Source organism: Sinocyclocheilus grahami, unplaced genomic scaffold (assembly GCF_001515645.1).
Source record: "Sinocyclocheilus grahami isolate Dianchi unplaced genomic scaffold, SAMN03320097.WGS_v1.1 scaffold1300.1, whole genome shotgun sequence".
Classification (NCBI taxonomy): domain Eukaryota; kingdom Metazoa; phylum Chordata; class Actinopteri; order Cypriniformes; family Cyprinidae; genus Sinocyclocheilus; species Sinocyclocheilus grahami.
In genome coordinates this window covers 251,898-263,804 of record NW_015506479.1, presented here as the reverse complement: position 1 = coordinate 263,804, position 11,907 = coordinate 251,898, and the positions used below count along the sequence as shown (strand labels likewise).

At 37.0% G+C, this 11,907-nt stretch overlaps 1 protein-coding gene across 2 annotated transcripts in view; it reads right to left on the bottom strand.

Annotated features, from left to right (window-relative positions):
• Nucleotides 1-10,278, bottom strand: part of LOC107568993 (nuclear pore glycoprotein p62-like) — a 13,126-nt gene extending 2,848 nt beyond the window's left edge. Inside the window, exons 1-8 of one of the 2 annotated variants that reach the window (XM_016254993.1) lie at nt 10,177-10,278; nt 8,240-8,527; nt 6,398-6,630; nt 5,833-5,907; nt 5,221-5,325; nt 2,506-2,613; nt 2,268-2,379; nt 2,040-2,184 (exon numbers count right to left, since the gene is read on the bottom strand). In XM_016254993.1, coding sequence (XP_016110479.1) covers nt 2,040-2,184; nt 2,268-2,379; nt 2,506-2,613; nt 5,221-5,325; nt 5,833-5,907; nt 6,398-6,630; nt 8,240-8,523 — 1,062 coding nt within the window. In that variant the 5' untranslated portion in view covers nt 8,524-8,527; nt 10,177-10,278. Of the gene's footprint in view, nt 1-2,039; nt 2,185-2,267; nt 2,380-2,505; nt 2,614-5,220; nt 5,326-5,832; nt 5,908-6,397; nt 6,631-8,239; nt 8,585-10,176 lie in introns of both variants that reach the window. The other variant, XM_016254992.1, reaches the window with a different exon arrangement.
• Nucleotides 10,279-11,907: the final 1,629 nt, after the last annotated feature.

Genomic DNA, 11,907 nt, shown 5'->3' with positions numbered 1-11,907 from the left:
TTTTAGCTTTTTGTGTCTAGCTTTTAGCTTTTCGCTTCTAGTCATGCTTTTTAGTTATATGCTTTTTAGCCATGTGGCTTTTTAGTTATATGCTTTTTAGCCATGCGGCTTTTTAGTTATATGCATTTTAGCCATGCGGCTTTTAGCTTTTCGCTTTGTCGCACTTTTTGAGCGTGCTCTGGCTTACACGCCATCTCCTCCAAAACCATGAAGAGAAACGCCACCTGGTCTCGTCAAACTTTACTTCTATTTCTATTTCTTTAGTTTATTTTATTTTCCGTTGAGAGTTTCATGTTTCGAGTTAAGTTTGCCTAACGCCGTATCTCCGAAAGAGTGCCGTCTAAAACTTATTTTCATTCTCTTAAACTAATTATTTCCTCACTTTCTCTCTTTCTGCAACTTGTGTGTGAATGCGTGTGTTAGATTAGTTTATATGTCTTAGATTTATCCAATAAAGCCTTATTTATATTGAAAAGAGAAGTATCTTGTGTTTTGTGCTCACAAGTTAATGTCTTAAACTGCCGACCTTGTTACCGTGCTAATTAATAGTGTTTTCACTGTATTTTGGATATAGATATCCATTGCAGAATTGATGTCATACGGCTCGTTCAATGACTCGCTGGCCGTCTCAGTGATCAGCCATAAAACAGTGATTCTGTCCAAATTCCCTTACATATTATTGGTGGAGTTCCCTTTAAAATCTTAAATGATTCCCTTTGAGCTAAATTGACCTGTTTCCCTTACACCCAAAATGAATTTAAGTAGCCTGAATAAAAAACAAAAAAAAGACATCGGCTGAACTCCACTGAGGACAAATCAGCATGATTAAAAACTTCAGTGATCGCTTTTTTTCTTCAAATAACAAGTCAAGTGAGGTGCAACGGATCACAAAACCCACGGCTCAGATCATATTGCATTATCATATCAGATTTTGAGTAACAGATTGGGTCGTTTTGCAGATGAGCAAACAAAAATATGGTTCTTTATTATTTAAATAACAGAATACTTCTTTGATACCACAGCAAACACTAGTAGCATACAGGGATGTAACGATTCACTCAACTCACGATGTGATTCACGATACTGATTTCACAATACAATTTTCTCACAATTTTTTTTTAACAAAATGAGATTTAAGACAAATTATAAATGAAAAGGTGTCCTGTTATTATTTCTCCAACAAAATGCTGCACATTTCTTTGTGAAATTGAAATGTGTCAAATAATAAAACTTGAAATTTTTAAACAAATCCCAAATCAAATAATTAAATACAAATAAAATAAATCTCTTCATATAAACAAACGAATGCTTTGTCTGTGCTCTTTCCATTTAAAATCAGAGGCAACCACTGCATTTTAATCACGATCCAAACAAAGATGCTAAATGCATGTTATTTAGATTGTATAATTTCAAAATTTGAAGCAAACAGAATGGTCTGATTTTAGCTTTGTGAATGAGTCGCAGATGTCACTCTCTGACAGCAGGTGGCGCTTATGTAACAGCAGGTGTTTATAGGCTGCTGCCCCTTTAAGACCGAATGCACGGATCCAATATAATGATGCACTTGAGATTTCTTTCTCCACTGTTTACGTACATTTAAGACATGTGAATGTAAACTTAAGCTCACTTAAGACATACCCGACTGTTTACGAGAATACTTGCCCAGAAAGTTATTTTGAGATAAGTTTGTGTGTATGTGTTCATTCAGATGCAAGGATACACGAAAGAGGAATAAATTCTGTGTACGCGCATTGTCTGAAACGCGGCTCTCTGTGTGCAGCTCCGAATGCGCGTGAGTGGTTTAAAACACTTGAATGTATAAATCGGCTAGACTTTGAAACACGTGCAAACGATCAACTACGATCCGTTTTACCCCCACAAGCTAGTGAACAACGCAAATCAAGGAAGGAATTTTGTATCACGGTTTAAGATAGGCCGTCGGGCAGGGCAGTGAAACATTTGGTAGCCCGACTGGAAAACACAATAGCCCCGGGACGTCGGGCTAGCGATTTTGCGAGCCCTGGAGTGTATTTCTCTACCTTCTCTCCATTCTCCACCAGCATACGGTCCCAGGCATTGACCCGAGTGGCCTGCTCAAGAAAGTGCCGCTCTTGGTCTTCTAGTTCTGAGCTCCACTTGTTAATCAAAGCCTCCAGCTGAGCGTAAGACAACACTGGAGCAGTGCTGACAGAAGACAACACAAGAATTTGGATATGCAACTCGACTCTAGAAAACACACAACGTCTTGAATGTGAAAAGCTTTGTACCTGGTTGTGACGATGGCAGTTGAGGTGGAGGTGGTGATGGCTGGTGCAACAGATGCTACAGTCTTCAGTCCCAGAGAAAAGCCAGTAGTAGCTCCAGTGCTAACAGCAGCTACTAAAGACACAAACACACACTCTCAAATAATACAAGTAACTGATAGGAAAATTATATATTGGCCTCAATTATTTGTTCAGCATGTATTAATGAGCAAAGCCAGTGTGTGAGAATAAGTGAGGGCACCTGTGCTTATCGCAGGAGCGGCGGCTCCTAGAGGTTTCAGGGACAGGCTTGTGTGAGTGCTGGATGCTAAGCTCACCCCAGGAGCCACCGAGGCCATCGAGGAGCCCACTGGCAGAGGAGAGAAAACACCACGTGATGATTTCTCTAGAACAGTCCTAAATGATCGTTCAGATGAGAGCTCCCACACCTTTGTCCAATTAACTTCCTTTACTTGGCAATTAGTGAATATTTAAAACAAAAACAAAGAAAAAAAGAAAAAGAGCAACCACTTAATGATTCCATGAGCTAAAACTTGATGGTTTGTTAGCTGTGTTTGCTCATTACAGTTAAGGTATGCTTTAGATTTGTAGGATATCAGACCGAATCAGACAATCTAAGATTTGGTCAAAACCGAGTTGTTCCTTACTGTATGGATGGCAACATTTTCAGTCTTTTTAAAAAAATGTCAGCTGCATCACGCCGGATCAGTTTCCTACGTTGTTGTGATTTGATCTGAACGGAAACAGCGTATCCGCATGGCGCAGCTGACACAGAACAGCATATGCTGTTTATGTCCAGCGGATATTCTCCAAAATGGCGCTACAGGGTGATGCGGAGGAGACTAATTGTTGAATAAAGTCGTTTTTTTTTTTTCTTTTGCGCACAAAAAGTATTCTCCTAGCTTCGTAAATTTATGGTTGAACCCCTGATGTCACATGGATTATTTTACTGATCTCCTTGCTATGTTTCTGGGCCTTGATCGTGGTAGTTCCCTTGCTGTCTATGGGAGGGTCAGAGAGCTCTCAGAATGCATCATAAATATCTTAATTTGTGTTCCAAAGATGAACGGAGGTCTTACGGGTTTAGAACGACATGAGGGTGAGTAATTAATGACAGAATTTTCATTTTTGGGTGAACTAACCCTTTAACAAAAAACAGCTAAAACCACTTGATTTAGAAAGAAACCTCAAAATAGAAAAGTTTGTAGAAAAACTTTAATTTGTCTTGAGAAAGCCATAGCCTGACAGCTTTAAGAGGTTTTAAAAGCTTGAAGTTTGAAGCTGTTTGAAATTCAAAGTAGTTTTAAAGCTTGCCTTGAAGGTTTGAAGGCAATACAGTCGGATAGACGGACGGATAGATAGACAGATAGATAGAGTGGAAGAGTGGTTGGTTGCTAGGGTACTCAAGGTGGTTGCTAGGCTGTTGCTATGCGGTTGCTAGGTTATTCAGGGTGGTTGTTAGGGTGAAGCTAAAATACTCGGAGTGGTTGATAGGGTGTTGATATCAAGTTACTAGGGTAATTGGGCTGGTTGCTATACGGTCACTAAGCATTTGACTAGCTTAGTTAACTGAAAAATGAGTGTTTACTATTGTCAATTTGCATTATTGACACTATTTTCCTAATTAATGCTGTTCAGTTGCTTTGACACAATCTGTATTGTTAAAAGCGCTATATAAATAAAGGTGACTTGACTAGCTTATACTAGCTTATCCGGCAAAAAAGCTTAAACCAGCTAGAAATCAACTAAAGACAGTTCATTTAGTGAAAAACAGCTAAAAAAAAAATAAAACCAATGATGCTAGCATGATTTAGATAGATTAGAAATATTAGAGTGGAAGCTTAAATAGTTTGAATGGATTAGAAATAGTACATAGAAGGGAAGTTTGATTGAATCTCAAGGGATTCTGGGAGTTTAAATTTTGACAATTGGCGTTTGAATAGTCTTGGCTCATCTGAACATTCCTCAATGTAAGTCTATGGGATTTTTATGATTTTTAATCTTCATTTTTAGGAAAACTGTAAGTCCGATCAGTTAGAAAAGATATAGCACACTAAGTCAGAACAGTCTGAAGAGCTGGTTTACTTTCATGAAACATCATTCTTGAGTTTTGATTGAGTAACTTATAGATCTGTGTGCAGCTAGAGCCGCGCACTGTTTCAGACGGTTCAATCCGATTTGGTGAACTGGTAATGAACAGCAAATTATCATTTTTGGGTGAGCTGTCCCTTTAAGTGTTTTACTGATAGTGGACACATGAGCAAAGACTTCTGCAGTCTTCAGAGTTTCCTGGAGGATTTTTTTGCTGTTGTTGGCTTGCTTCTGGCCTCTCTTTCAGTATTGTTCGTTGTGTTCTTAAGAGTTATCTTTGCAGGACGTGCACTCATAGGGAGAAAACCAACAGTCCAGAATGTTCTGTATTTGTAGACAGGTTCTCTTACCATGGATTCATGCACACCCAAGTCTTTAGCAGCTTTAAAATGTGTTTAAGCTTTTGCAATCAAGGCATGGATTTTTCTTAACAAGACCAGATTTGTAAGTAACAATGCTTTGTGTGTCGCACCTGTGTGACCCACACTTCCAATCACAATTTCTTAATTTACTCCTATTGCCTTTTGGAGAAGCCATAACAGAATTTCACTTACTTTTCCCCACCTGCCCTGTCAATGACCAATCATAGTCTAAAATAAAAATTTGAAAACTATAAATTAGCTTAGACAGATTGTTTTTGTCTATAACGGTGACTCAGACCACATTTTACAAGTAATCAATGCAGAAATCCAGAGGTTTTCAACTAAACCTATACTTGCCACTGTGTGTGAGTGTTTATTATATATAACATATAACATTATTATGTATTTGCAGGCTGTTAAAGCAGATTTGTTAGTAGATGGCTTGGTTTGAGAATTTGACTGAACTGGAAGTTTCTTCATTACAAGAGGTGAACAGAACTCACTTGTGAATCCTGTGGCTGGTGTTGAGGCTATAGGAACAGCAAACAGAGAGGATACTGGAGCTGGCATGGACTGACTCTGTGCAGAGCTGATAGGAGCTGGGGTGGCTGAACAACAACAAAAGATCTATTATATACAGTAACTATTGTTCTCTTTTGCCAGTTTTTCTCATATGTGACCCTGGACCACAAAACCATCATAAGGCTCAATTTTTTAAAATTGAGATTTATACATCATCTGAAAGCTGAATATAATCCTCTATGTTAGGATAGGACAATATTTGGCTGAGATACAACTATTTGAAAATCTGGAATCTGAAGGTGCAAAAAAATCTAAATATTGAGAAAATCGCCTTTAAAGTTGTCCAAATGACGTTCTTAGCAATGCATTTTACTAATCAAATTCAGTTTTGAGATATTTACGGTAGGTAATTTACTAAATATCTTCATGGAACATGATCTTTACTTAATATCCTAATGATTTTTGGCATAAAAGAAAAATCGATAATTTTGACCCATACAATGTATTTTTGGCTATTGCTACAAATATACCCCAGCGACTTAAGACTGCTTTTGTGCTGCAGGCTCACATATTAGAATAGCCACACTACACACCTGAAGTTTTAATCCCAAAGTTAATTGCCGCGGTTGGGGCTGTGGAGGCAGCAGTAGACGCTCCAAGAGTCAGACCTATAAATCAGCAGCAAGACAAATTAATATAATTAGACAAAAAAAAGCTTATTTGTATATGTAGATATTTCCTTCTTAAATGACCAGTTTGACACAATGTGATAAAGTGATACAGTGTGTGTAACAAACCCCAAGTGGAGAAAAAAACTGAATTTTCAAGACCCTGTGAAGCGGTTCGAGAAACCGTTTTCATGCTCTGTGCTGCTGACATATTGTCCTTGTCCTTTTTGCTTAACCTTTATTTTGAAGTCAAAGTCAAACATTGGAATTAATGTGTCCACATTGTAGGTTGTTAATTTATTTGTGTGTATCTCTGAGCTACTTTCTCCTTGTTGTATAGCATTAGACGGTGGCAGGTGCATTATCATGTCAGTGAGCAGGAGATGATGACAAAATTGTCAGCTTTTAGCAGAATAGAAAAAAGTGATCTCAAAAGCCACAAAACTCTCATTTTGAATTCGATGTCAAGACATGTGTCCCTCTGTATTACCTGTGGGTTGAGCCCCTAGTGAGAGCGCAGGGGTGGGCTGTGCCGGGGCAGCTGAGGATGCTTGAACTTTGGGCGTCCCAAAGCCGAATTCCCCCATAGGCTGCTGGGCTGCAGTAGTCTGAGCGGTGAGACCTCCGAAACTGAAGCCCGCCCCAGCAGCCGAAGCCCCCAGAGTCACACTTGTGGTCGCAGGCTGAGATGCTGCAGGTGCGCTGAGTTTTGGAAGCGAGGCACTGGATGCAAAGACGTGAACAGACTTTTTAAACCGTTTCGTGCTGTTCCACTGTCAACTTTCAGTTATACAATGGATATTTCCAACTCTGGATGTGCCACTTTAAGAGCTGTGAATCACTGCAAACCCATTTAATTCTACAATTAAAGGCCCTTACACACTGTCCGGACAGAGCGTTGGACGGATAGAACGGCATATCATGCATCATTTTTAGGCTCTAGAAAGAGCCAGTTCACTTTGGAATCAATCAGGAGGAATACAGCTCAGTCTTAAAGGGATAGTTCACCCAAAAATGAAAATTACCCCATAATTTACTTGCCCTCAAGCCATCCTAGGTGTAAACGACTTTCTTCTTTCAGACAAATCTAATCGGAGTTATATTAAAAATGTCCCGGCTCTTCCCAGCTTTATAATGGCAGTGAATGGGTGTTGATCATGGGGTAATTAAAATTTTTGAGTGAACTATCCCTTTAAATTCTTATTGATCAACAAGCTTACAACACTGCTTAAATACTGTAAATAGTCAACATTAATTAAATACAGTGCAACAGTGCCTGTCCACCTTTTTAGTGGCCTTGTTTTCAAAAGTATTTTTCCCTAAATTGTCTTTTAATAATTTACTGAAAAGAAATCTTATAATTAGAACCCATGAACCAAACCAACCAGCTCTGACGTGAATCACAACAATTACAAACTTTGGTTTGAAGTATTTCAAAATCGGACAAAAAGACATATACAGTATGTGGCCCTGCAGCACAAAAGCAGTCTTAAGTCGCTGGGGTATATTTGTAGCAATAGCCAAAAATACATTGTATGGGTCAAAATTATAGATTTTTCTTTTATGCCAAAAATCATTAAGATATTAAGTAAAGATCATGTTCCATGAAGATATTTTGTAAATTTCCTACCGTAAATATATCAAAACTTAATTTTTTATTAGTAATATGCATTGCTAAGAACTTCATTTGGACAACTTTAAAGATGATTTTCTCAATATTTAGATTTTTTTGCACCCTCAGATTCCAGATTTTCAAATAGTTGCATCTCAGCCAAATATTGTTCAATCCTAACAAACCATACATCAATGGAAAGCTTATTTATTAATCTCATCTGGTTCTAAACATCTGGTTTTGTGGTCCAGGATCACACATGCAAACAATACATTTAATTTATTTTTTTTTCCATTGCAAAATAAGTCGTTTGAGAAAGTCTGGAAACTGACCCGACATCATTCTCAGTGCTTCATGGGAGTGGGCGGAGCTAAAGAGTTATTTTGGCGTGATTTGCATGTTTAGATTTAGTTGCAGGATCATGGGTAATGTAGCTTTTCAACAGGGATTCTGCTGTTGAATATGGTTATTTTAAAAAAAACAATATCATCGGATTGCTTTAACAAAAGTGCACGGATTAACAACCTCAAAGCTCACTGCAGGTTTATAAATTATCATTACAAATCAATTCCCGTGAGGAGAAAATGAATGAGATTTCTACTTGCGCAGCACGGCGGTTACACTCTATTCCTTGAAAGAACTGTTTATTATTGCTTTATCAAGACTAACATTCTAAACTTAATTGGGGGAAAAAAAGATCAGTCCCAGATAAAATCTCACCCAAAAGAGAAGCCTCCGCTTGAGGCGGTGCTCTGAGTCTGGGCTCCGAAGCTGAATCCAGCTTGCATGCTTCCATTATTCTGCATCGGCTGAGCGAGGAGTCCTGCGATCTGAGACGACGGGTTCCCAAAGGCCTGAGTCTGGGGTTGGCTGGCCCCGAAAGATAAGGCCCCTCCCGCAGGAGCGCTGGTCTGCAGCCCGAAGCCTGTGATGCCTGCAGCTGTAGTTTTAGGAGCTCCAAAGTTGAAACCTCCAGTGCCCGCCTGACCGAAGTTAAACGCCATAGTGCTGCAAACGATGAGTGAAACAAGAGTGAGAGACTTGATGTGCCAGGCCTGTCCGAACCTGTAGAAACGACCATCATACATGATCTAATTGCAAATCTGTTGAATTTATTTTCCTTAATTGCAAGAATGGTGGTTAAACAGCACTGTGTGCCAAGCAGCTAAGGGTGCACCAACACACATGTATGTCATACTGTGAAATATAGCATTAATCACATTACACAGGTTCATTAGAAATCGTGTCTGGAGGCCTAGACCATAGTACTGTAGATACTGTGTGCAGTCAACCCTCAACATAATGTCCAAAAATGTCTTCTAGGTCCTGTACACTGTAAAAAATAAGTGTAATTTTAACTGTAAAATTTTGTAAAAACGCTACGGAAAAAAACTGTTAATAGGTTAACAGTAAGTTCCCGTACTAAATACAGACATTTCATGTAATTTTACAGTAAAATGCTGTTAATTTTACAGTTTTTAGGAGTAAAAAATAACAAATAAATGTATAATTTACAGTCAAGAACTGTAAACTGATATTCCCAGAATTCCCTGCATGACACTCCACATTTGAAAGTATTTTGTTTAAATAATCATGTTTTTTTGTTTTTAAAGTTTTTGTTATTAGTTATGTATATTTGGGCTTTATGTTACATCTTCTGTTGTTTAATGAAAGTTGAATGCATTATTTAAGTATCATGTGTGTTACCATGATGGTGTTTTGTGTTTGCATGAATGACTCTGTGCACCTTCTATGAGTAAAACTAACAAATAAATGTATAATTTACAGTCAAGAACTGTACCTGCATGACACTCCACATTTGAAAGTATTTTGTTTAAATAATCATGTTTTTTTGTTTTTAAAGTTTTTGTTATTAGTTATGTATATTTGGGCTTTATGTTACATCTTCTGTTGTTTAATGAAAGTTGAATGCATTATTTAAGTATCATGTGTGTTACCATGATGGTGTTTTGTGTTTGCATGAATGACTCTGTGCACCTTCTATATATTAGTATATACTTCTGCTTGTGGCGAAGCTACTCGTGATGAGCTTTGATTCTTCATGTGGCTTTCTCTTTTACCCCCTGCATTATTATGGTGGTCGTCAGTATGTTAAAGGAACAAAACAGATTTTAATAGCAGTGTGCATTGATGAATTTACTGGTTTACATTTACATTTTCTTGTTTGTAAATTACTGTTTTATACTGTAAAATGTACAGTTTTTGGCCATAAATGTGTTTACAGTTTTTCTGTATTTTTTACAAAATAATATAATGCCAAAATTATTTTGTAAAAACTACAGAATTTTTTTTACAGTGTAGCCTTTGAGAATATGATTGATGTGACTTACTGACTAGGCTAATCTAATAGTTTTAGACCTTAGACTTAGTCTCTTTTACATATTCAGTCATACAAGCATATTCAAATCAACTGATAAGAAACGCAGTAGTAGAGCAGCTCGCGAGCTTCATTAGAAATGAACATTTCGTGTTATGGGTTCATTAAAATGGATGAATATAGTTTAAGTTCAGTGCAGAGCTCCTCACATTAATGCCCTCCTCCGCACAATCGCTCATGTTAGTACTAGAAAACTAAGACGGCCAGACTAAATGATATAAGGTGAAATAAAACACACACAAACATAATTAAAACTTACACACAGTTATTCTTCACAGCAGCTCCTGCGCAGTGTGCGTCACGTGCGCTGCTGCTGTGAGGACCCCTGCGTCTACTGTCTAAAACACTGCCTGAACAGAATTACAGTTCTTACACGAGAGCCACTGTCAAATAGTACCTACATCAAAATAAAGTTAAAGGGGTCATATGATGCGATTTCAAGTTTTCCTTTCTCTTTGGAGTGTTACAAGCTGATTGTGCATAGATAAGATCCATGAAGTTCAAGAGCTGGTGTGAATAAATACAGATTTAAATTCAAAGAGACAGTATAGTCTGTGCATAATCTGATGTTTTATTCGGACCCAGAATAAGGTGAGATGAACATCGCTGAGCGCTAAACACTCATGCAGTGTGTGTTTCAGTCATTCTCAAAGCTGGAGGGCGCGCTCGCGCAGAAAGTCGTACCAGGAAATCCCTAATATAGACAAAAGCGTCCAGCTATTCCTGTATGATAACAGCTGTTTTCACAGAAAACACAAACGTTTGGAAACATGAAGACATTAAACATACGATTGCGACAATGTATGGTTTATTTGTGTTTGTCAAGTCATCTCCAATTAATATATAAAGTATGTGAAAAATGCAGTGCTTATTGACATGGCATTTATTACAGTATAGAAACTATTCTGCCTTATTATGTGATAAAAAAGTATTTGTAGTATATAAGCAAATCATTATTATTGGTTATTGTCCAGCAGTTATCTGATTTCTAAGTCAATTAAAAGCTAGAAATTAGAGAACAATTAAAGTTGCCTATACACTACCAGTCAAATGTTTTTAAAGAAGTCTCTTCTGCTCACCAAGCCTGCATTTATTTGATCCAAAGTACAGCAAAACAGTAACATTTTGAAATATTTTTCTAGGCTATTTAAAATAACTATTTTCTATTTGAATATATTTTAAAATGTAATTTATAGTGATTTCAAAGCTAAATTTGTAGCATCATTACTCCAGTCACATGATCCTTCAGAAATCCTTCTGATTTTCAGATTTGCTGCTCAAAAAACATTTATTATTATTATTGTGTTGAAAACAGCCAAGTAGAATTTTTTCAGGATTCTTTGAATAGAAAGTTCAGAAGAACCGCATTTATCTGTAATAGATATCTTTTGTAACATTATAAATGTCTTTATCATCACTTTTGATTAATTTAAAGCATCCTTGCTAAATAAAAGTGTTCATTTCTTTAATTTCTTTCCAAAAAAATACAAATTATTCTGACTCTAAGCTTTTGAATGGTATAGTGTATAATGTTACAAAAGCTTTTTATTTCAGATAAATGCTGATCTTTGGATCTTTCTATTCATCAAAGAATCCTGAAAAAATGTACTCAACTGTTTTATATATTGATAATAATAATAATAATAATTAAAAAAGGTTTCTTGAGCAGAAAATCAGCATATTAGAATGATTCCTGAAGGATGTGACACTGAAGACTAGTAATAATAGAATAGTTAAAGAATAGTAAAAATATTTCACATTACTGTTTATGCTGTACTTTGGATCAAATAAATGCAGGCTTGGTGAGCAGAAGAGACTTATTTATAAAACATGAAAAATCTTACTGTTCAAAAACTGTTGACTGGTAGGTTATATAGATTACAGAAATGTTATATTGTAATGTTATATATATAACATTTCTGTCCCCCTCGCTTCTGAAATGATGGCTACGCCCCTGAGCAGACACATCTCAGCTCTTTCACACACAATC